This window comes from Colletotrichum gloeosporioides, assembly GCF_011800055.1.
Source record: "Colletotrichum gloeosporioides strain Lc1 chromosome Unknown consensus_70, whole genome shotgun sequence".
In the NCBI taxonomy this organism is placed as follows: Eukaryota; Fungi; Ascomycota; class Sordariomycetes; order Glomerellales; family Glomerellaceae; genus Colletotrichum; species Colletotrichum gloeosporioides.
The window spans coordinates 47,201-71,187 of NW_025544715.1; the positions used below are offsets into that span (position 1 = coordinate 47,201).

The 23,987-nt window shown below is 53.3% G+C and overlaps 7 protein-coding genes across 7 annotated transcripts; 3 read left to right on the plus strand and 4 right to left on the minus strand.

Annotated features, from left to right (window-relative positions):
• Window positions 1–429: 429 nt before the first annotated feature.
• On the minus strand, window positions 430–6,364 carry GCG54_00010132 (1 3-beta-glucan synthase component FKS1; the record flags this gene model as incomplete). The annotated part of the gene is made up of 3 exons (XM_045410063.1): window positions 430–769; window positions 824–6,103; window positions 6,162–6,364. 3 exons carry the CDS (start codon window positions 6,362–6,364, stop codon window positions 430–432), a joined length of 5,823 nt encoding a protein of 1,940 aa, XP_045260230.1.
• Window positions 6,365–13,103: 6,739 nt separating this feature from the next.
• GCG54_00010133 (HMG box-containing protein C19G7.04) lies at window positions 13,104–15,072 on the plus strand (the record flags this gene model as incomplete). The annotated part of the gene is made up of 2 exons (XM_045410064.1): window positions 13,104–13,927; window positions 13,980–15,072. The coding sequence occupies 2 exons, from the start codon at window positions 13,104–13,106 to the stop codon at window positions 15,070–15,072; spliced, it is 1,917 nt and encodes a 638-aa protein (XP_045260231.1).
• A 310-nt stretch (window positions 15,073–15,382) lies between these two features.
• Window positions 15,383–16,141, minus strand: GCG54_00010134 (Nuclear import protein mog1; the record flags this gene model as incomplete). Its single annotated transcript, XM_045410065.1, has 3 exons — window positions 15,383–15,700; window positions 15,754–16,003; window positions 16,065–16,141. 3 exons carry the CDS (start codon window positions 16,139–16,141, stop codon window positions 15,383–15,385), a joined length of 645 nt encoding a protein of 214 aa, XP_045260232.1.
• Window positions 16,142–17,142: 1,001 nt separating this feature from the next.
• Window positions 17,143–17,871, plus strand: GCG54_00010135 (Hit family protein 1; the record flags this gene model as incomplete). The annotated part of the gene is given in 5 exon segments (XM_045410066.1): window positions 17,143–17,188; window positions 17,273–17,355; window positions 17,419–17,518; window positions 17,535–17,638; window positions 17,764–17,871. The coding sequence occupies 5 exon segments, from the start codon at window positions 17,143–17,145 to the stop codon at window positions 17,869–17,871; spliced, it is 441 nt and encodes a 146-aa protein (XP_045260233.1).
• A 168-nt stretch (window positions 17,872–18,039) lies between these two features.
• Window positions 18,040–19,912, minus strand: GCG54_00010136 (CRAL-TRIO domain-containing protein C3H8.02; the record flags this gene model as incomplete). Its single annotated transcript, XM_045410067.1, has 4 exons — window positions 18,040–18,539; window positions 18,595–18,694; window positions 18,747–18,788; window positions 18,842–19,912. Coding segments are annotated over 4 exons (1,713 nt in total), but the record flags the coding sequence as incomplete, so codon positions are not given.
• On the plus strand, window positions 19,823–22,859 carry GCG54_00010137 (DASH complex subunit DAM1; the record flags this gene model as incomplete). Its single annotated transcript, XM_045410068.1, has 4 exons — window positions 19,823–19,844; window positions 21,757–22,223; window positions 22,293–22,343; window positions 22,596–22,859. The coding sequence occupies 4 exons, from the start codon at window positions 19,823–19,825 to the stop codon at window positions 22,857–22,859; spliced, it is 804 nt and encodes a 267-aa protein (XP_045260235.1).
• Window positions 22,860–22,948: 89 nt separating this feature from the next.
• GCG54_00010138 (Zinc finger protein bud20) lies at window positions 22,949–23,440 on the minus strand (the record flags this gene model as incomplete). The annotated part of the gene is made up of 3 exons (XM_045410069.1): window positions 22,949–23,084; window positions 23,157–23,360; window positions 23,391–23,440. The coding sequence occupies 3 exons, from the start codon at window positions 23,438–23,440 to the stop codon at window positions 22,949–22,951; spliced, it is 390 nt and encodes a 129-aa protein (XP_045260236.1).
• Window positions 23,441–23,987: the final 547 nt, after the last annotated feature.

A 23,987-nucleotide genomic window follows, 5' to 3' on the forward strand; every position in this document is an offset into this window, starting at 1 on the left:
GTCCACAGAGCTTATTCATTACATCCTCATTTGCCAACTAGCCCACATACTGTGCCTGACGAATGGCGCAGCGGCAATGAAATTGAGTCAAAAACGCCACTCGTCGAGGCACAGGGCCATTATGCTGAACGCAACGTAACTCGATTATACGCCCGTCCAGTCTTATTCTGGGCAATTGACGATATACTTAGTTTGCAGGTCTAAAAGCCGTGATCCCTTGCCAGCCATATTCCCTGCCCTAACGAAAAGAAGAAAAGGAGAAACGAATAGGTAACTGTGGAAAGACAAAAAAACACGCCAGACAATGGACATTAAAAATCCGTCAATGCTGCTCGGGTCCCAACCTCCGCGTTCGTCACTAGTCTGGGTTCCTTCCTCTGCGGCGACGCTTCCTTGCGGATTCCTATTCATCTTATGGTACAATCCTAATTAAAACAAGCGAACTCTCTCGGAACGCTTGGTGGCTGTTGCCTTTCTTGATGCCGTAGAGACGGTGAGGCCAGCTCCGGAGTAGTCTGCCGCGCCCGTGCCGGTTTCCGTCTCGTTGCGCGTGTTGTCCTTCTCGTAATTAGGCTGCACCAGCGCCAGGTCTTTGCCGCTTAGAGAGGACAAGAATGACGTGGGGATCATGTCCCCGGCGACGGCAGGACCAATCATGAGCGCCATGAAAACGATGAACAGAGTGAAGTAAAGGATGGCGTATCGGAAGACACGCTTGCGCCTCAACTTGGACTGCTTCATCGAGTAGATTGGCGGGCGGATTTGACGGCTGTAAGGTTTATTAGCAATGGTGCGCATCGAGACAAGAAAGCAAAACACTTACCCAGGACGAAGCCAGAAGAGCATCATCGAGTGCAGCATGTCGATCTTGGGAATCAAAATCACCGGCAACATGATGAACAACAAGAAGTGCCCCAAGACGAAGTCGGCAGCGAACATGCTCAACTCCGTAATCTTGCAAAGGAACTCACGGGCAGGCTGCGAAACTGAGTGCCATCCCATAGAGTACCACTTGCCCGTCCAGAATGCAATGTTGGCCTGATCCGTCTTAATCTCACGCGTCAACGTCAGGGAGATGATGAGCTTGAAGATGAAACGCTGGATGGCTACTACGGCGATCATGCCAAGAAGGGTTCGCGCGAAGTTGAAAGACTCCAGGAGGAACATAACCTCGAAGAAGACGAGAAGCACAATGACGGCGATACCGTGAGCGATGGCCGCGAGGACACTTCCAAACTTCTTACAGCACATGCTGAGGAGAGGACCCATAAAACAAGCCATGAAAAAGAAGACCATCAGTGCACCGGCGTTGATAGCGACTGGGGCGAGGGCCACAACGCCAACACGGATGAGGGAGTTGGTCGGGAAGATTGACTTGCCGGGGTTGTTGTCCGTGGTGACACCAGTTTGCGCGTTGATGTACAAGTAGGGGATGACAGTGACTGCCACGAGAAGGAGAGGAGTCAAGATCTCGCCCCAAAAGAGATTCGTTATCGCTGCTCGGGGCACGTCAGATGACATCTTGGCAGAGGGGTCACCCAGAGCCTTGCGCTTGTAACCTGTGATACGGGTACGAGAAAGGCGGCAGAAGGCGATCCACGAAGAGGCGTGGGAGCGCGAGTTACCACGGGATAGCCATCGCAGGAAGTCGCGGTAATCGATGAAGAAATCGCTCCACGCAAACTGGTGGGGGTTGTACAAGAACGGAGAGATGACCAATGCGAGCAGGGAGATCCAGAAATAGACGAGCGCAGCTTGCCAAATGGTGACAGTGGCGAAGAGAAGCATCATCAACAAACGGGATCCGAAGTAGATAGACGGGCCGGCGAAACGAGAGTAAAGGACGCCGAAAGGAATGCGGGCAGTAGCAAAGCCACGACCGGTACCGATATAGCGAGCACCGCCAAACGAGAGATCCTGCTGTACCGAATTGGCGTAAATTTGGCAAACGAAGACCTCAAAGAACGGCGAGAGCGAAAGGAATTGCTTGGCGAGACGCTTGCCAGCGCGCCAGAATCCTCTTTCCGTCAACTCTTGCACGACCAGTGGCACGAAAGCCAAGAGCAGCACGAAGATAATTGACAGAATACAGCGGTACACCCAATCCATGAGAGCGTCCGTGTTCTGGCAGCCGGTGGGGAAGAGAGGGTCGGTGATGGGAACGTCGCGGTTGTAGTCGCACTTAATTGTCTCATGGCGGAGGGCTCCCAAGCTGAGCAGACAGATCATGAACATCTGGACGGAAAGCATGATGAACATGTTGTTGAGATGGAAACCAGGATGGGCGTAGTAGAAGGACAAAAAGCGATCGAGGGGGAGCTGGGTTCCCAGGTAGTAATATTCGCGAGAGAGCATCTGCTCACCCATACCGGTTCCGATCTTCGTCGTGAAGTTGAGAATGGAGCCGAAACCCAAATCACGACCCTTGCCACATTGGTAGTACTCGCAGTGCTTAATCCTGCCACCACGCAGAAGTGCGTTCATACCAGCGTAAATATCCTCGTTCAGATGCAGACCCTTCTGAGCCTTTGAGACACCACCACGAGTCGTCATGAAGATACCGTTGAGGAAATCGGGATGGCCATAGTGCAGCTTACCACCAATCTGGGCCAAAGTACGAGCGAAGAGTGTACCGAACGTCTGTTCCTTTCCGGCAGCAACATCACCAAGGATACCAATGTTCTCCGAAAAGATGTACTCGCGGGCTCCAAGGATAGCAACAGGAGCAGTAACCTTGTTCTTGACACCAGGGGTGTAAGGGCTGACGTTGTCCGTTTTCATTTCTTCGAATTCGGCGAGAACGCTGCGGATCTTGAGACACTCCTCGAGGTAGTTGTCTTGGTTGGCGTCGATAAGCTGGATGTATTCACCACGGTAGAAGATGAGGGAGTGATTTTGGTTATCGGATTTGCCGTCTCCCAAGATGGGGTTTCCAGAAAGTTGAATACGGAACTTGGGTTTGCGCATGCCGTTCTCCATTACTTCCGAGTGTCCATCAATGAGGGCAGAGTACAAACGCGGCTCCTCGCCCTCGGCGACTGGAGGCTCCTCATCGAGATAGGCGATCTGAAGATCAGGGTACGCGCGAAGGAGGAACTCGGCGTTCTCCATTTCCTCCTTCTTGAACTTGGCGAAACGCTGCATGGAAACACACAGCTTGAACTTGCGGCGCGCCATGCGCTCCAACTCCCGCTCGAGCTTGTCAGAGTTGCCGCCGAACATCTGAACAACCTCGGGGTTCTCGACACGGTACAAAAGCTTGATGGCTCTGCTATAGTTCATGAAGCCGGAGATCGTGCGGTAGAGCGTCTGGAAGCGGAGTGAGGCCCAAATGCGAGTTCGGAGGGTGTACTCGGGTGCGGAAGACTTGAAACCAATACAGTAGAAGGGCAGGTCATCGATCTTGCTCTTGGCGGTATCCTTCTCATTCTTCTCGTTGGTTTCACCGTCACCATTGAACTGAGAAGTCTCATCGGCGAGAATCTTGGTGTCCTTCACGAAGCAATCCCACTCATGAGGGTGCAATTGCTTGAGGTATTCGAGAAGGGTTACGCGGGAGTAAGGCTCATCCTCACGAATGATCTCACGGAGAGAAAGAAGAATCTTCTCACTGTAGTGGGGAATCATGACGGTGAAAGTCGGCATGTTGTCGACAGGGAGGGGCTCGGGAATGGGCGTGGACAAGGATTGAGCGAAGAAGGACAGACGACGTTCCGCCTCGCTGTTAGTGGGGAAGAACTCCGTCTTGAATGAGTGATCTTCCTGGGAAACGAAGAAGGTCGGGGCCCTCAAAGTCCTCTTGCCCTCTTGCTCAGAAGGAACCTGATGATAAAGAAGCTTCTGGACGTGGTCGATGGCCAAAAGGTGCTCTCGATACATGGAGATGACGATTGCGTTCCAGACCTGGGAGATGAGGACCTTCGGTTTGTACTTGATCTCCATGTCTGTGGTGGCAAGGATCTTGGAGTAGATGCGCTTGGGAAGGCGAGAGAAGATGTTTCTCCATGGAGTCCAGATCGATGAACCAATGTAGAAAGACCTGGCAATCGAGAAAATGGCGTTGACCAAGACGTACCACAAGTAGGTGTCGAGGAAGAAGAAGATCAGATCAGTGAAGGCCATCAGAGCCAAGAGAATGAACGGTTGCTTCTTGCACAAGACATCACCAAAGATCTTGTCCCCCAAGCAGTCGATTTGCATGATAGTCAGGTATCGAATAGGATCTCTGAAGGAGAGAGTCAGGTAGACATACGACTCTCCGAACTTGGCTCCGAAAACGCAAGCCCACAAACCGTAGGACATGGCCATGTCGTTGCCAGCCAAGCGCGGGTAGCTGGCTGTGAAGGTCTGACTGGCGACGTACTTGCGGGAGTTCTTGGTGAGGTAGCTTCCGAAGAGACCGCCCAGAGGCATGATCGAGTAGAAGAGGAAGGTGAGCAGCGCGATAACAAACTGCACAATCGCCAGGATCTTCGCAATTTCTTCGTTCGGGTTGGGAATGAAGAAGACGTAGACAAAAGGCGCCACGTTGATAACCAAGATCAGAATAAGGAAGAGCAAGCGTTTTGTCAGGTGCTGCGCGCCAGCCCAGCGACGAGGGACGTAAGCCCACTCTGCGAGAGTGGCCAAGACTTGAATGAGAGCGGCAATGGTACCACCGAGGGCAACAATGGAGAATTGTCTGGAAGTCGAGGGCTGCTGGTTGACCTGCTGCTCGTACGAAGATCCGACGATCAGGCTGGGGGCGTTGGAGGAGGTGTAAAACCAGAACATGGTCAAGTGGATAATCCAAATGCGGTTGAAATTAACAAGCAAATGGAACCAAGAACGAGTCTCCTTGTAGGTCTTGAAGAAGCACTTCTTCCAGTTGATGTCCTGGAACTTGAGGTACCGCTCGGCAGGGGGGATGTCGACCAAACGTGTCTTGTCGCCAAGCACGATCCTTTCAATGCCTTCGGGATACCAGAACAGCTGGTTGCAATCGTCGTAACCAATAATTTGGTTGTGGTCACGCTCACGGCGGACATAGACACCGTCAGAGATTTCGTAACCCTGATCTCTACAAAATTGGTAGAGGGGTGTGATGACGTTGTTAAGGAAAGTGAACTCCTCCACAGGTTCGACCAGGTTCTGGCATGCGGGCGAGTTGAGGTAGTCGTCGGCGCACTTGAAGATGAAGCAGAGACATTCTGCCATGTATCGGACTTGGTTGGCTTCACCCCAGCAAAGCAGGTACAGAGCGAGCTGGCGTACACGATCGTGCTGGGACATGCGGTTCATGCGAGTTTTCCAGCGGTACTCAGCAGCCTCCAGACTGTTATCGCCCTCAAGATCCTCCAAAGCTTCGTCCTCGTTGTCGGCTTCGCCCTTTTTCTTATTCTTCTTGGCCTTTCGCTTCAGGCCCTTGCCCTTCTTCATGTTTGCAAAACCAACGGCATCGTCCAAGTCCAGATGGGCGGCAAAATACCACTTGCGGTAGTTTGCGTTGTCACCTCCAATGTAGTCGGCGTGAAGCGACAACAAAGCCTGGTTCGGAGTCATGCGGGAAGCTCTGGAGTCCAGCAGCGTCATAAGATGGTCGTACATGTTTCGCATACTGTCACGCTGGAACCCAAACTTGGAAGTTAGGTCAAGGAAGATGTCTTCAACCTCCTCCTTGGAGAGGGGAATCTGAGCATCCGACGTCCAGGCTGGGTACGGCTCTCGGGATGCGGCAGACATCATGTTCGCGTAGTCCATACCATAGTTGGGTGTCGAAGCACCGGAAGAACGGTTTCCACCGTACGAGATCTGGGATGACGGGGGCCGAAAGCCACGAGCGCCGCCCTGGTCGTAGCTGTTGTATCGCTCATCGCCGCGGCCGTAGTAGTCCATGTCTGCCGCTCTGGCCATGTCTGATCTCATCGTAAAATCGCTGAACGTCTCGGAATCATCTTCAGAACCGTGGCGACGAGCACCAGAGCCATAGCCCTGGTTGTAATCCTGGTCATAATAACCACCCTGGGCATTGCCGTTGTAGTAGTCGTCTTGATACTGATCATGGCCTTCGTAGTAGCCACCTTCCTGGTGGTACGGATTGTTCGGGTCGGCGTTGTAGTAACCACTGGGAATCACTTAGTTAGTTGAATTGAGGACAAGTGCGGAGGAATGTGTGAGCATACGACTCGTCATAGTAACCATCATTGCCCTGGTGATGCCCACGATCATCGTAACCGTTTTGGTCGTAGTACTGGTCATCCTGGTAGTACGAATCGGTTTGCTGAGTTCCGTTGGCGCCGTTACCGCGGCCTTGTTGACCGTAGCCATCATCGTAGTCGTGGTGGCCACCACCGCCGCCGCCGCCGCCAGCTGGGTATCCAGACATTGTTTAGGCGGGGATCTGGTGCAAGTCAGTAAAAACGCGTCGACGATTGCGTGGGGCATGATGGTTGGGGTCGTAGGAAGAAACAAGTCGCATTCGCGCCAAGGGGATTCTGACTGACCGTCAAAGACTCATGAGGTTGGATGCGGGAGTAGTGAGAGATGAGCCAGAGGCTGGGTTTTGTGAGCCTGGACTGATGTGGCCGGCACAGCAAAAAAAGGTGATAACGACAGTCGTCCAAATTAGAAGACCGAGTGCTTACAGTAGCTCGGAGGATGCTGAGAGACTACGGAAGCAAAATAAAGCGATTGGCTTGGTGATGGTTGGTTGGAAGAAGTAACAAAGGGGGTTGGGAGCCAGCGTCGGGAGGTTTGTGTGTGTTGCGTCGAAGGGCAGAACGCTTGGCCGACTCTGCCAACGAGAAGTAGAGAGGTGAAGCGATTGACAAGACGCAAGTTGACGTTTTGGATTTGGTTTGTTTTCCTATTGTCGCGACTGCCTCCTCAGTCGTCTCAGAACGAGTGTGGTGAATTAAGGTGGAAGTTGTCAAGAAGAAAGAAAGGGGTGACGGAACACGGGCTGGATGGAAGGTGCGAACCGGTTGGAAGGTGTGAGTTAGGAAGTGCGGCGCGGTCAGGTACCTCAGCAGGACCAGTAGCAGCAGCAGGAGCTAAGGAGGTAAAGTAGGCACGGCGAGGTACCTTTACACAAGCACGCCCACGCCACTAGGCCACAAAAGGGGGTGAGGTACAAACTGTAGGCGCTAAGGGAGGGATTGGAAAATAGCATATGTAGAAGGAGGGGGGAGGGGGGGCGATACGGAAAATGAGATGGTAAAAAGCAGAGGGCCAGGAGAGGATGGATGCTTCACCAATGACGGTGCTTGAGGAGGCTGGGTCACTAGAAAATGGGTGCTACACTGGGGGAAGAGGGGAGGGACATGGAGCAGCAGAAGGCGCACAGCGTGTCTCCTTTTTTTTTTTTCCCTTTTTTTTTTTTTTTTTTTTTTTTTTTTTTTTTGGGCCCCCGCCCCCCTTTTNTTTTTTTTTTTTTTTTTTTTTTTTTTTGGTTGGACCCGCGTCGCCGTTTCTCACTGGATAGGTAGGTAGTTTCCTGCTTACAACGAAAAAAGGAGACACGGTTTGCAGCTGGCAAGACAGGGATGGCAGCGCAGGCGGCAACGGCAGCAGTGTGAGCAGCAACAAGCATGGGCCGGAATCATAATCTCACCCACACTGGAGTCCATGTTCGGGGAGGCGGGATGGAGTCGCAGAAAGCCGATCCTGTCCAAGGATAAGCCCAGGAGGAATGTACACAACGCAGGTGGGGCACGTCTGAAAGAGTACCGGGGTCTTCGGACGTTCTGTCGATGGAGTGGCAGTGCGAAGCGTGCCTGAGCGCTGACTGGCCATACCTACTTGCCTACTATGCAGTGTCCGTACCTACCTTACATTAGGTAAGGCACCTCCATTACTATCACTTGAGTACACAGTACGAATCAAAAAACTTCCAAAACTAGGTCCAGCTGGGCAGGGGACTGGGGCTGACAGCGTACCTTAAGGTAGTGTGTCGCGCTGCTGGGTGGGGATACTGCAATCACACACTGTATAAGTGCATACCAGTCTATGGATGCCTTAATGAGGTGAGTCGAGATGCGAATTTACTTTGTAGAAGAGATGCGTCATCCGTCAAAATGCACACACTCGGTACGATCTAGGTGAGTTGAATCTGGCTGAGGTTGCTGAGGAAATGTAAGCCAGCCAAGTCTGGTGATTGTTCGCCATGTCACACTCGCAAGTGTTGAATTGCATGCCAATTTTGCTGCGCAGTATCGCATTCAAGCACTCACCGTCCTCCATCACAAGGGAGCCATTGGGTTTGGAGTGGCAGCGCCAGTGCCAAAGCAGGGACGGGATGGGATGCCTCGGACCTGGACAGGGGGGGTGACAGGGCAGCAAAGCCGGGAGGAACTGGAACGATGGGGGGCACCATTGGCTTTTTTTGGCACGGCCCCACCGGCTCACAACACTACCTACACTATGTGCGTACCTACTACGCAGTACGCGTACACTCAAGGTAGATACGTAGCAAGGAGGTACCTTAGGACGAAGCAAACTGTCCGAGGAAAGGCCCACAGCCTGACGTTCCCTTCATTGCCAGGCGTGCCAAGTGCCAGCACCCACCATGTGGTCGTCGTTGTTCCTGAGCTCATCTGGCAACACAACACAACACCCGCACCATTGCCACTCTCTCGCTTCCGTCTCGAACATTCCTTGGACCGACTCGGACATGACTTTTTTTTCTTCCTTTTTTTTTTNCTTGGACCGACTCGGACATGACTTTTTTTTCTTCCTTTTTTTTTTCCTGCATTCTACGCTTTTGGTTTCCGCTGCTACGTTTTTGACTTTTTCCTGTCATCGTCCTTAACGCGAGTGACTAGCTAGGTTGACCTCCGATGGTGCTGTCGCATTTGTCTGCCTGTGGCTGAGTTGATCTTGATACGTCTTGAAGCATCCGACCAGCCTGGTGTATCCGTATTTCACCGACGACCGACAAGGACACAACGCGTCGCCAACGAGGCTTGGCCTTGCCAGCCGGTAGAGACTTAGCGTTTGTTGTCTGAGTTCTGACCATCTGCTAAATGGCATCTGCATCTGGACGGGCAAAGGCACAGCAAGAGGCTCCTCGCCCACGGTGCCCCGGTCGTAGTCCAAGGATCACTGCTTCACAGTGCGTCTTTTCCAGTTGCCTTGAGTCTAGTCCTGTTCATTGGCCGCTGACACAGCATGTCACTGTCTTGGGACTAGTAGCCACGCACGGCGGACAAATAGATTCATGGCAAGGGGAATCAGGGGAGGTGCCTGGGTTCCTCAGCAAGAGGCCGGACGTTCCGGTACTTGGTGGACCAGGATCACGCCAAGGTCATCTCCAACTTGCGACCTGACCGTTTGGCGATTGGCTACCGCTATAGGAAGAGAGGGTTCGTCTCGTCGCGGGTGCGTCTGGTGTTTGGCATTTGATCCTTGGTCCTTTGCTAGAGCGTCACACGCCGCTTCAGACAGAGCATGCATCCCAGTACCTATCCCATCCCAGACACCTCCCGTCGCCTTCCGTGCATACACAGCCGTACCGAAATTCTCGCCATTCTTTGGGCAGGACAGTGAAGTCGAGGCGAGACGATTGCTTCACTTCGCCTCGCCTCGCTTCACCTCAACTTCATGTCAGCCCATTTCAACCTACCCCCAGCCCTCGAGATTGAGGAATGAGGACGGCGAAATTTGGATCAGCTCTCAAGAGTCAAGACAACACGCAAGAAAGCCACAGGCCGTTGCAGATGGAGGTTTACTGATATGGCTTCCCTTGCATCCCATCTCAACACATCGCGCGTTGAAAAGCATGTACCGCACGCACTACGACATGAGCCGCACGTCTGTGTGTTTGGTCCTATCAGAACTGGTACCGCAGTATGCCGTATGTCCAAGATTGGGCTCAGGAAATCCGGCTTTTCGGTCTTCGATACGCAATTGAGTTGAACCGTTCCGGTTATGACCCTCCGTCTGAGCAACTGCCAGCTGCAACTCGCAATCGGAGATGTGGTTAAATTCAGCACAGTTAGTTAACACGCCCGGGCGCAAGGTCAGACGTAATCGTCACTATAAATGGTGGGAGCCTCGCAGACAAGAAAAAGCAGGTTTTGTAAAGACCAGCCACCAATAGTTGTTGACAGCGAATCAGCGTGGGTATCCGTCTTCCAGTTTCTGGAGGATATCTGATGTGTCTGTTGTATGTGGCTTCGCAGGCCCAACACTCTTCACGGACACGAGCTTGTTCGTTGTTCCGGCTTGCATCGCTCGTATTGTGGTCCGTACAGCGCCCTGCTGCTCGCGCCTGCAGCTCGTGTCGTGGTTCGCTTCGCCACCATCCAGATTTGGACTTAGAGAGTATTCTGCTCTCTTCTTGGCACCCGAACATCCTGATCTACCTATCTTGGAACACACCTGCCTACCTAACTGACAGTATTTCGGCCGATCCCCACTTGTGCACTACTTATGTGCGCAGTAGCAGTAGAGACCGTCTGGTGTGTGAGTGGGCAATGCGTTCGAAGAAAGGGTAGATTACAACACCTCCCAACCACGGAGACGGCGGACCGTCAGACTGATGGTTGACTAAGGCCGCTTGGCAGCCATCTCCGCCCCTCGTTCGCCCGCCTTCAACAAAGCAACTTGCGTTGTCTTCTATGATGACCCATTATTTATTTCCAAAAGACCTGCGATCCCTTCGCGAGCCAGGGCACAGTGTGAGGAGACACATAAGTGCAGCATCCACTGGATCGAGGCTTCGCTGGCTTGGGTCCGGAGGTTTTGAGGGCTGTATCCGTTGGGGCGAATACCACGGGCGGAGGAACGAAGAAGCACAGCACAGAGGAGGGGTTGGAGGGCTAGGTAATCAAAGGTGAGCCCACTTGGGCAGGATGTGTTGTCGGATGCAGGTACCGGCCTCGAACGAGTCAACCAGCGTGGACCAGAGCGCTGAGCTGCCTTAGCGTCGGCCCCTCCCAATGTCTGTCATTTCTTTTCTGAGTACACTTGTTGCCAGATGCCGGCAAAGACGCTGAACGGTTGTGTAGTGGACGATGCCGTCATCACCTTACACGTCCACCCACCCACTTCGTCACCAGTAACTCGAGCAAGAAATATCACTCTAGTACCTGTAGTTGCATGCTGACTCCTCCTCTCACGCGGCACTCACTCGTCTCTTGCACCTTAGTCTTGTCACCTTGCCAATTAGCGTGCCCCGCTACCAGCGCCAGCCGCTCTACGAATACAACCTTGCGCCCGAGACTTCGCCCTGGGTGCTGCCTGCTCAATCCTGATCTCGATCACGCCGTGTCTTGTAGCCCCTAGGACGACGGATGGGTGCCGCGACCAATGTCCATCACGTCTCGTTGGAAAAACGTCGGCATCAAAGGGAGATTGATACCACCTCCGTCCAAAGAGGTAGCATTGCCGATTGCGAATCGACTCCTCGCGGCACTTCCGTCCGCTACTGCTCCGCTTGCTCTTCGACGAATTGACGTCATAGCCCCTATCGACAGACGCGATGCGCTCAATTCTTCCATCCCGTCCCATGCCATTATCCCCCTTCTGTTTGAATCAGTACTTCGCCTTCAGCAACAGCCGAAGACCCAGCCAACCAGTCTGCGAGTGTCGGGCTAAAAACCAGTCGAGCTGCAGGTCAACGCCTGGAACTATGGTTTCGTCCTAGCCCTCATCAATACATGGAAAAGTCGCACTAGGAAAGCAAAGTCGACCGTCGCTACGGACCTGTGGGCATCCGACAACGGCTGATGGCGGCCCTCCATCTCACTCAAGTTGGTTGTTTGGCAAGGCGTCACTCAGGGGTATTCGTGCATTCCTTTGTCCCTTTGGCCTTCAAGCCACGCGACTTGATTCGAGAGAGACACTTTTTGCTTGTCCTTTGTCCACAAAAGATCGCACTACATCAGTCTGTCTCGTATCCAAGCGTCGACATTGACCGAGACATTCGTTCAAATTGGGGGGTGGACCATGTGCTGGACATCCAAACCTAGAACATGCTATGTTTACCTTGCAATTCGTATGCAAACGCCCTAGATAGACCATGCCCATCCTCCGTGCTTCCCGCGCGCGGCCGTGCCTCCCCAGAAGACGACCCACGAACGATCTGGCTTGCTCCCGCTACAAATCGCTATGAGTCCAGGGCTTCGCGTGGTGGAGTTCCTCATTTCAATGCCTCCTTGCTTACCTTATGTGTCGATGCAGACTTGCCAGCAGCGCAATCGCCCGTACTTTAATTATGGGGGGATTAACTACAATTTTCCGTGCGTGTCGATCGCCTGGATGACATAGCAGCTCTGCTTTCGTCTGATCTCTTTTGCTAAAGGAATCATGTCCTATCCGTACTATACCGCAGTACAGACAGCACTTACGCCGGAGAGTTGTGGCATTGGGCAACGGCTTTCCTTTCGCCCCCCTCGGATCAGCTGGAGCCTTCGAATCTCGGTGTTGCTGGGGTCCCCTCCGGCCGTGGAAGAACTGCGATGCTCTCAGCCGAAAGGCTGTGCAGTATCACATCAAGCTTCGCAGGGGTCCCGGAGCTTGTCAGTCTACCTAGAGGCTAGAACCCTCTTCGGTCTCGAACACGGCCTATGTTGGCCCGAACCGCCCTGTGTACCCAAGTTGATATCAGGAACAGACTGAGACGAGGCCTATGATGGTCCAGCGACATGAGAGACGCTGCTGCAACAATCCCAAATGACACGCAGCGCGCATTAAACAATTAGATCTTTTTGATGATGAGACTGGCTTGTTTTGGCTGATTGGGCTGTGCTCGGTCTGCTCGTTCCTCGTGCTTGCTGACTCTCACCAAGAATTGCAATCGCAATTTTCTTCGGCGCCTTTTTCGTGCAGCTCGCGAGGTCTGGCTTGACGTCGAAACACTAGGTACTAACAACAATGAACCATCGCGAGCGTCACGTGCTGTAGCTCTGTTCTCACCAACACCGTGCGTGGTTTCCAAGGACGGGACTTTTTCTAGCAGGTGGGGCACCGCCGGTTTTTGACAGCTGGTTGCCCCTCGCAACGACGACAAACGCTTATCGACTATGCGGCTCTTACGCAGCCATCTCGTGTAAAGCGAACTCTACCGAGACTCAGACGGCATGTGAAATTCACCCCGAGACCTGCGAAAATAACCCTGAGCCATGAACAAACATATCCATTTTGCCTCGTCCAGCGAAGACGAGTTCCCTGATCTGGACGTAATCTTCCAGAGGAGTAAACAGATCAAGCGCCAGGCCAAAACACCGCAACAGGAGTCTGTTATCGACAGCCATGATCTTCCGAGACGGACCGGGAAAACGACTGAACCAAGAGAAAGTAAGGAACATAAGTTCGAATTGAGGAAGCAGAAGCAGAACAATTCGAAACCCTCCTCGACTACGCGACGTCGCAAGCTTGGCCAGCAATCGGACAACCTGCTTCTGAAGCGGTTTGGGACCTGTCCAGCGAACGAGGGACAAAACGTTCTGGAGGTCCCCATCAAGACACAGACGAAGAGAACAACAAGCGTAAAAGTGCGTGAGCTGCGAGCTCGGGACCAGGTCACACCACCGGCGAAACCCCTTGTCGAGGCAACTGAAGAATGCTCAGAAGATAGCACCAATGACGCGACCGAGATCACCGAGGCTGATATCTCGGAATTTTTCTACGACGCCCTCTCTGAGATTGAGGATGATGACGACACTCCATCCCAGTTTGACCGAGAAGAGCCGGCTCCAAAAAGTCGTCCCCCGGCGGTTCGAAGTGAGGGGGGCAGCTCAAAAGCAGGAGACCTTCTAGCGTCCAGAAGCACACCAGATGTCGAGATGCTAAAACCAAAGCCTTCCAGCGGCGACAGACCTCGGCTAGGAGCTTCAAGCAAGGAGAGCAGTGTCGACAAAACCTTGGGCAGGGGAAGGACACGGCCAAGGTCGACTCTGATCGACTTGACAGACGGCGTGACCGACTCCCTGCGTCGCCTTGATCTGTAGGCCTACATAACCCATTCAACTTTGACTATCGCCACTAACGCACAATAGTGACACTACAGGGTCAGGGAAACAAGACACGAAGAAGAAAAGCAGAGACGCCCCGCAGGCAACACCGCCATCAACACCGCCCAGGTTAACTAGCAAAACTTTGCTTTCCCCCAAGAAGCTTCCTGCCATCCCAAAGACCCCCCACGGACCCAGCATGGACCTGTTCTGGAGCCAAGAGTTTGTTGACGAATGGAACGAGGAGCACTCCCCGAAAAAGCTCATACTGCCACCAGCGCAGAAGAGCCCAGCGAAGAGCGCTGTAAAAGCCAAAACCAACAAAACAGAAGCAGCGAAGCAGAAAGAGACAAAGAGATCATTTGAGAAGACGAAACACGACTTGGCGCAGGCATTCTTGCGTGAACTCGACGACAACATCACGCAGGGCAAGCTACAGTCTTTGGCTGAATCCACAGGCGGAGTTCAGATCAAGTGGTCAGCCAAGCTCAGCACCACCGCTGGTAGAGCCAACTGGCGACGGGAGACTGTTCACAAAGTAGCCGATGGCATCGAAAAGTCCGTTACTCATCGTCACCACGCCTCTATCGAGCTTGCCGAGAAGGTCATCGACGACGAGAACCGTCTTCTCAACGTCGTCGCCCACGAGTTCTGTCATCTGGCAAACTTCATGGTCAACGGCATTACTGGCAATCCGCATGGCAAAGAATTCAAGATCTGGGCTTCCAAATGCTCGCAAACCTTTGGAGACAGGGGCATCGAAGTCACGACTAAGCACTCGTACGAAATCGACTTCAAGTACATATGGGAGTGTGCCGAGTGCGGGTTGGAATACAAACGTCACTCCAAAAGCATCAATCCGGAGCGCCACCGATGCGGTTCCTGCAAGGCTCAGCTGAAGCAGACAAAACCCTTGCCACGAGCAGCGGCGAAGCCATCCGAATACCAACAATTCTTCAAAGAGCAGATGAAGATAGTCAAGCAAGAGCACCCTAAAAGCCCGCAAAAGGAGGTCATGAAGATCATCGCTGATCGATGGGCGAAGCGAGGTGGCAGCAATCGTGCAACCCCTGAGACGGAAAGCGCGGAGGCAAGTATTGACAACGTCGGAGCTCGCCTCAATAGTATAAAGCTCTGATCAGACGACGGTTTGGCACAAATACACACAGTGGGAGGGTAGCGAAGTTGGTATAGATTCCGCTGTGTGATGCGTTTGGGTTCGTCAGATAGAGCCGGTCGGACGGCATACCATACTCGACATGCCCAATTTGACATTCTTCGTATACAGATCGCCGGGTCCAAATAACGCCCGTCAAAAATGACAATGTAGAGACCGTTCCGCCCATTCATTCGTTCGCTCAGGTATCCCGCGCAAATGTGCTCGTATCATCCGCCATCGGGCCGTTCACAACCTTTGCGCTCGCAAAAAGAAAGAGAAATATTTGCCCCTAAACCTCGGCGAACAGAGTCCAGTCCTTGACCTTGAAGGTCTCCCAGATGCGCGCCGCATACTCGACGGCGTCACCAATAAGCTTGCCCTGCTTGCCCAGCTCCAGATCGACGTCCTCCTCGTCGTACTCGCCCTTGATGTGAGGCACGTTGATGGTGATGAGAATGTCGGTGGATTCTTTCTCGAGACGTAGCAAGGTGAGGATGATGGCAGTAAAGTCAGGGGCCGCGGAGCCGGACTTGGACTTTGGGGTTTGCGTCGCGATGAGGGTGTACGCGGGGACCTCGGTGCTGCTCAGGGGGTATCGCCGTGTTAGCTGCCGTCCGTGGTAATAGGGAGGAGTGCCAGGAATCTTTGCGCAGAGCGAACGGAATATGTGAGCCTGGCGAAGATAGCCACCCACCTAAGTCGTGAAAAGGATGTCTCGGTCGTGTTCCAGACCTTGACGGTATCAATGTCCTCGCCGACGAGCTCCTCGAGATGCGTTGTCATGGCGCGACCGTCAATCTCGGGGCTGCTGCCGGCGGGACCGACGCGCTCAGTAATGTCAAAGATGATGCTGGTGAACCCGTCCTGGTCGATCCAGACTTCCTGGTTGTCGGGAACTTCGCGCAGTTTGCTACGGGATGACCTCGTCAGTTTGAAGCTTACAAGAATGACGCGATTGGAGCGGAACGAACCTCACGTCGGCAAACTTCTCTGGCAAGTCGCAGACCAGGGCGCCGCCGTACAGGGGAGTGCTCTTGTACCGGGTCATGTCGCTCGTAGTCGTACGTGAAGTCGCTAGTAATGGGTTTGGCGCAAAACAGCTCCGTCAGAGTGTGATGCAAAAGTCGAAGAGCGCAGACAACGATCGCGAGGACGAAGTCGAACAGTTACAGAGATCGAATCAGGCACTGGGTCAGGCGCAAACGAACAGGCGCAAACGAACAGGCTAATTTGACAAGCAGTGTTCGGGTATCACAGAGTTGAATAATGAAGCGGACAGTGACTATTAGATTACCACCAAAGAGCGAACGGCGGGCACTAGCTGGCTGCCTTACGTGGGGTTTTGCAGGTGCCGAGCGAGGCTCGTCCAAGTTTACTCTGGTTCATTCGAGGTGGGGTGGCTGGAAAAAAGAGGGGGATGGAGGGATACCTTATGACGACGGTGCGGCCAGGGATCATGTCGCCAATTCGAGCTGCTGCGGAGCTTCGGGCTGAGCACTGAGCGGCACTGGAAGCTGCGCGGTAAGCCTCAAGGCTGCATGTTCAAGCATCGGCTGACTGTGCCATTTTTTCTCTTCCCCCTCTGCGCAATAACTGCAGCTGCATGCGCATTAGAACTAAGCTACTTATATGTTTGCTATCGCACGGTCCAGCATAATTGAATGGAGCATTTAAAAATATGGCAAAACAAAAGTCGAACCTGGGTGCTCCAGATGAGAGGTGTCCAAAGATTGGTGGAATGGAGTCTGTTGGGCCATCCAACGGTCACATCTGGTAAAAGGCAAGAGGTGAGTTCGATAGGAGGTCCCACTCCGGCGGTTTCCAGGACTTTCGCACTCTAAGTACCCTTTCTCCCAAGAGATCCACTCTTTTCCCTCTGCTTCCGTACCCCCGCTCTTCGCGTCCATCCTCTGTATTGAGCTCAATCCCTCGAAGGTCTCGTCCATATCTGCCAATTTCAACTCGTCGGCCTCCCAAGTCACCCTGAGACCAAACTATTGCCGCAAACCTGTCATTTACCCCTCTGCAGACAAGAATTTTCTGCCCATCATGACATCCACCCTGGCTTCGTGCATCTTTTGCAAGATTATCAAGGGTAAGCTACCAGAGCACGTGATCCTAATACCTCTCCGAATCCCCGCAGTATCAACGTGATCATGAAGTTGACTCCCCAACACAGGCGAGATCCCCTGCTTCAAGCTCTTCGAGAGCGACAAGACATTGGCCTTTCTCGATATCAACCCGCTTAGTCGCGGTCATGCTGTGAGTAGTTGCTTCGAATTTCAGCAAGTCATCTTTTTAAACCATTGACTAACATCAGCACAGCTCGTCATTCCCAAGCACCACGGTGCCAAGCTTGCTGATATCCCTGACGAGCACCTCTCGGAAATTCTCGTCTGTCTTACCTCGCAATTCTTTGGCAGTCGTCAGTTTTCTAACAGCATGCCACCAGCCTGTCGTCAAGAAACTCGTTGCCGCCAGCGGAGCCGAAGATTACAACGTCCTCCAGAACAACGGCCGCATTGCTCACCAGATGGTCGACCATGTAAGTTGACATTCTACCCAGCCTCCCTCGCAATACTCGACCACTGACATGATACAGGTTCACTTCCACATGGTAACTGTCGTCCGATTCTCCTCTTTTGAATACGTCGCTAACTTCTTCGCTAGATTCCAAAGCCAAACGAGGCCGAAGGTCTTGGTGTCGGTTGGCCTCAACAGGCAACCGATATGGACAAGCTCAAAGCGCTGTTTGAGGACCTTAAGTCCAAGATGTAAACCCATTCAAAAGTGGTATATTCGAGCCCTCCTGCTATTTATAGCAGCAGGAAGAACGTCTAGGTCCCTGTAATTCAAACAACCCTCCGGGCGCCGCCAGCTTGTTTTCTTTTTGATCTCTCTATCGCGTGTGTAGCCTCATGAAACTCGTGCCGATCTCGTCGGATTCTAATCTACGTCGTCTGCTGATGTCTCGACGTTGGTTGCACCGTTAGTCGGCACGGCGGTTGCAGTCTTCGGATAAAATTCGACGTTTCCACCATCGCGGATGACGCCGGTTCGGTCCAGAACACACTTGGCGCGCAGGTAAGGGTCCAACTTCCAGTAATCGTCCCTGAGCTTGTGAGCAAGCTCGTCCCTCTGCACCTTGATACCAGCCTCCTTGTCGGTTCCTGCCTCCTTGATCCATTGCAGTGTGGCTTCCTCATATTGAGAAATGAGTTCTTCTCTCCCGGCGAGGAGAGCATCCCGCGCGGCGGCGTCCTTCATCTTATCGTTCTCTCCAGCGACCGGCTCGACATACTTGTAGTCCCAGTCCTCCTGGCCGTCGAGTTCCTTGAGGATGTGGCTCGTGGGGATGAATTCTTCCATCTCTTTGACGTTGTTGGTAAAGTGAACCTTGCTGGCTACGACAGGATCTAGCCAGCCCTTGATGATCTTCCAGATGCCTTCCCTTTGTTAACTATTACAGATTTTGATACTTGTGGCCCAGAGTGAACAAACCTTGGAATACCCAGGGTGCTTTGTGCACTAGGACAGCTCCTAGGGATTCAGGGTAGTTTGCCTCGAAGCACTTGATCATGAATTTGACGGGTGTGTAATCCTGGTATAATAGTCAGTCTTGCCTGTCAGCTAATATTGGTGATGCTACCCACCATGTTGGCCATAGAAAAGCCAGTCATGTCAAAAACAATTGTCTGGAATAATTTAGTACCATGTTGTCCAGTCCATGCCTTGGAGCAGTACATACCGCAGTGTCAATGGGGGGGGCCAAAACCATGCGACACGTCTCGATCAAGAAAACTGTGTACTTCTCGAGACTCTCCTCGCACTGCTCGCCTTGTCGGTGCATACGGACTCTCACCATGCAAATTGGTCGTCCTGCTTTGTCAATGCCGTGGATAAAGGTCTTTCCGGATCGGGCCTGAGCCATGAAGTCCTGGCCAAGCTTCTTGGTATTTGCGTCCGCGCTCTGAGAAGCTTCGAGAGCACCCTCCTCGCCGTTTTTCATGATCTCCTCGTCAACCTTCATCTCAGTCAATCTCCAATTCATGGTCGAGATCATCATCACGAAGGCCTTATCAACATCCCACTTCCGCGCCCTCAGAAAGCGCAGAGCCAGGGCATCTGGGTGGTCATGCTTGACCATGGACCATATTGTGGCACGCAGGGCATCGGGACTCTGACTGGCCAGGGCCTCGAGGAATTGCTTGGTCTGACCATACTTGTCTTCTCCATCGTCCTTGATGTGGCTGCTGACGGTGCTTGAGGAAGCTACTTCCTCTTTCTTGTCTTTGCGATTGAAAAGTGAGACGCGCTTCTTCTTGGGCTTCTCATTTTTGCCTGGAGTCGAAGTCTCACTCGGGGCTGTGCTTGCGGCTGCGCTGTCTGCTGTTGCATTGTCTTCACCCAAGGACAGAATCAGGTTCCACAGCTTGCGCAACTTCTCTTCCTGGTCTGGGGTAAGATTTCCTGGTCTTCCTGGGGGCATGTCGGACGCCATGGTTTCCAGCGACAGGCTTTCGGAGCTCAAGGGGTCGGTGTTGGTGCTGGCGCCAGGTGCGGATTGCTGGTATTGCAGGCCGAACCCAAGGCAAACGAAGAAGACGGCGATTGAGAGTGTGACGAAGTCGATGCGGGACTGCAGCAAGACGCGCGGAAGCTTTAAGTTGGAGGGCGATGACTGTCCTAGTCCGTGTATGCGCACTCGCCCGAATTTCGATGGTACAAGATGGCAGTTGGATCGCCCAATGGTAAGTTCAACCAGGGTGCGCCGTTCAATGTGCGAAGACGAGGGCACAAAGCAGTTCCTCGAAGTTGTTGCAAGGACTCTTTGTGGAAATGTGATAATGCGAGGCAAAGCCGAGGGTTGCGGTTTCAAGCTGGCCAGCATCAGTCGAGAAGGTCTATTAATGCCCGGGCCTAATTTGACGCAGCTGACACAGGATCTGGCACGGTCAGCAGGGTCATCCCAAATTGAACTTTGTGGAAGACGAAAGCCACTTGTAAAAGGGCGACGTCAAATAGCCAAGCAGGCGAGGCCGAGGGGGTGTTTGCTAAAGACAGTTCTCGTCTGCGACTAGGCGAGGAAAAAATGCCGTAATGACACAATATGTGAGGTGGAATGAGCTGAGAGTCACAAAGGCACTTACGCGGACTTGAAGAAGACGCCGAAGAGTAGAGTACCAATGTTCGTGGGTTGTCTGATGCTGTTGAGGACCACGACCGCAAACAACAGAGCGATCGATGATGGTCCTAAAGTGGGCTCGGACAACAGCAGCAGCGATATTAAGATGTGGCAAGCACACGGCCGACAGTTACGGACAGTACACAGTGGCCTCGTTGTTGTTGGTAGGTGGTATACAAGTAACGGAGAGCGAGCGAGCGCCGCAAGGTAGGTTTGCGCCGGAGCTGTAGCTGACGCTCGGACTGTGATGATGAGCCGCGAATGATGCGGACGGAAGACCTAGCTGGCGGGAGCAAATGGAGGGCAGGGTTAGGGGAAAAGGGAGAGGAGGGGAATGGAGGGGAGGGATTGAGGGATTGAGATTGAGGGAGGGGGGAGGCTTAGACGTGGACCAAAACGGCGACGACGACGACGACGCCGTCGCAAGGATCGAACGCTCTGCTGGCAACCAAGAAGCTGCGGTAGCTATTCAATCTCCGGGCGTTCCGGAAGTGAGTGGTTCAGTTCAAACGCACCAGCAGACAGGACAGCTTCCGTTAATGTGGGTAGGTAGTAGTTAGGCAGTCTGGAGAACGTCAGCTGTAAAGATCAGCAGGTGAATGGCGGGTGCGATGCTGAAACTGTGAACTACGACGAATGGTTCTCCATGAGCGCGGATGTGAGCAAGTGTGCGCGCAAGTGTTGGGGCAAGGGAGGGGAGGGGAGGGGAGGGGAGGGGTAATTACCTAGGTGCCTGTCTTTTGTGAAAAGGTGGCTGTGACGGGAAGGAGCGAAGACGGTTCGGGAGAGGTAGGGTAGGTAGGTACACGCAGCGCCCGATCTACCTGGCCCTGCATACCTTCCTTACCTTAGGTATTATTGACTGCTATCCAGATGTTTGAGACGACAATGATGGAGCCGAGCGATGAAATACGACGTACTCTGCGTATTCGTATGAATGAAGGGCTCAAGGTATTCGTAGCGTATCTACCGAAGTTACGCGAAAAAGCCCGCTGGCTTTTGACATCCGTTGCGACTCACTCGGCGCAGCTTATTCCACCTGCAGATACTGGACTCACCCACGCGACCTCACCCAGGCTGGGAACCTGGGGAATACGGAGACAGGTACCTGACGTACCTAGCTGCCCAAGCGACGAATAAGGTCCAGTGCCTTACTAGGTAACCTGCCGAGGTTTGCGTCATTCAGTGACATTGAACAAAATTCTGCTCCCCGTCGAGTACCTATTATAATTAGGTACAGTGGTTGTCAGTTGACCCCTCCATGCCAACACGTGCAGAACTGCAGTTTTAGGGACCCAACTTACAGGGCCCGGGCACCGTCAACGATGTGGTCGATTCGTCGTCCCGGCCAGCAACCTTGGTTGCGGGGGGCTAAGGTAGGTAAGGTAGGTTGTCAGGTTGAACCCCGCCAGAGACAGGAACAACAGCCGTGCGCAACGGCCACTCGCATCATTTGTTGACGTTGATTCTCGCTTCAGTTGATGCCCTTCCGAACCCATTCGACAGCTTCCCGCGTCAATCGCAACGCCGCGAAAATACTGCTACCGACGCTGCGCAGATAGCCACCTACCAAGAACACATCGTCGTCAATCTCTGTACTCTCCGCATCCGCACCACACCGCCTCCAAGCATGGCCGACCACCCCGAGTACAGCGGCAAGCGGTCGACCTCAAGAACGCGTACGTCGCGTCCCACGACCCCGCTACGCCCCTCTTCCAGATCATCTTTCAGGGAATCGGCCAGAGAAAGCGTCCATGGAGGCGAACCTTTCCCTCTGAACACTTTCGAGCCAGCCTTTGCTGAGCTGTCCGACGCCATGGCCGACCTCGAAGCCAATATGATGCACTTCCAATTGATGCACGAGAGCTTGGCTCGCTTTAGCGAGTCTTTTGCCAGCTTTCTGTACGGCCTCAACATGAACGCCTTCTGCGTCGACTACCCAGAGGTGCGTGTGCCCCAACCAGCGGCTTTCTTGCTTTTAGGCGTGGCTGACGTTGATACAAGGGGCCCATAGCAGAATCTTTCCGACGCGCAAGGCAGCAAGAGGAGTCGGGCGCAGATTCAGGTACGCCTCGCTTTCAGCGCACAGAATCTGCAGATCATGGATTGCGAACTGACGAGTCTCGTATGCACAGCGCCCACACGAACAGACACTGGGCCAGAAAATGACGGCGAGATGACCTTTATGTATTTCTTCCAGGCTACCCTAGTACCGTTATGGACAGTTCCTAACCTACCAACAGGACCACAGATGTTTCTTTCGTCGACAACCCTCCCGCGTCCGCCAAGCCGACCCCGAGATTGAAAACACCCGAAGTCCGAGGCTCGCGTGTGCCGGCTCCAAGTACTCGTGGCACTTCAGCCCGTGGCGCAAGAGGAGGACGCCGTGGAACCGCCGAGTCGCAAAGAGGCCGGCCTAGTGGTCTGGCCCGTGCCCGAGGCCGTGGTGTCCGATGAGTATGTTCCATGGAGATTTCGCCATGGCATACAAAACAAGTCGAGGTACTGCTTCCCCACCGCACCGGATTCTACTGGCGTCAGTGCAGAGGATGTCGAGTGCAGGGAAGTGGGAACGAGATGATACAGTGGCCATTTCCAGTTCGTCGTAGTGAAAGGGTATCATTCAGTTGTCTACTTTCAAGCCACAGGTAGACGTGTGGGCGGAGACGATCAGGTCTCCATCTCAACCTCCTGGTCGACGGCCCTCTCCGGACCGCCCTTGCTAGGGCCTTTGTTATCCGTCCGGAGACCAACGACAGCCTCGGCTTCCTTCTGGGTGTAAGGCTCCTCCTTGAGCTGCTTGACTCTTAAAAGATAGTTAGCAGTGTGACAATACGAAGAGGATCAAGTATGTAGCGGATGTCGACTCGGTACGAACCTGCGCTTATGAGGCTTTCCCTTCTGATGACCGACCAGGCTGATCTCGGTTTCGAACCATTTGGCGCATTCGACGCAATAGTGCTGACCCAAGCCAGGGAGGTCCTCAGGCGCCTTCGTGTCCTTCCATTGCCGCAAATGTCGTGGAGAAAGCATGTCGGCCTTGATCTGGTCGACGTCTCTGTCCAGGTTGTCAGAAACGCCCCTGAATACAATGCGAAGTCTTCGGGCCTACCTCAACTTCCTCCGCGTCTTGGTCAATGTCCGCTTGTTTCCCACGCCCATTTTGCTGGCTTATCAGTGATGGTTGGCTTGAAGGGCGAGGTTCGCAGGCGCGTTCGGGATTCTGAAAGTGGCAGAATTCCCAAAAATGTAGGTCAAAATGGGAATGGCGGGGCAGAATTTTGGCAGTAACTGTAAAAAAGTTGCTTCACCGCTCACGGGGGTCCGTGTGTCTGTTCGGCTCCGAACCCATCAACCATGGAAGACGGGACACCTAAGGTAGGTAGGTAGTGGGTACCTGAAGGTGCCTAATTACGTACACAAGATCGGCGCTAAGTGTACCGGGATAGCTGGGTCGGGTATGTCTAATGTTGCTGACAGAATATGATCACGTGGTGATAAGCCGAACGGCCTGGAACGCTGGTTCTTTCTTATCTGGCATTTTTGGAGGATCGTCCGAAGAGGCCCGAGAGGACAGTGGGCATGCGACAGGCTGTCTTCAATTTCCCACTCGCCGCCAGACACAAGCGTGCTTGGTCCCAACTCGAGGTTCCTGCGTCGCCCGACATCAACTTCCCCCCGAAAAGATCGCCCAGAGGATATAAAAAGG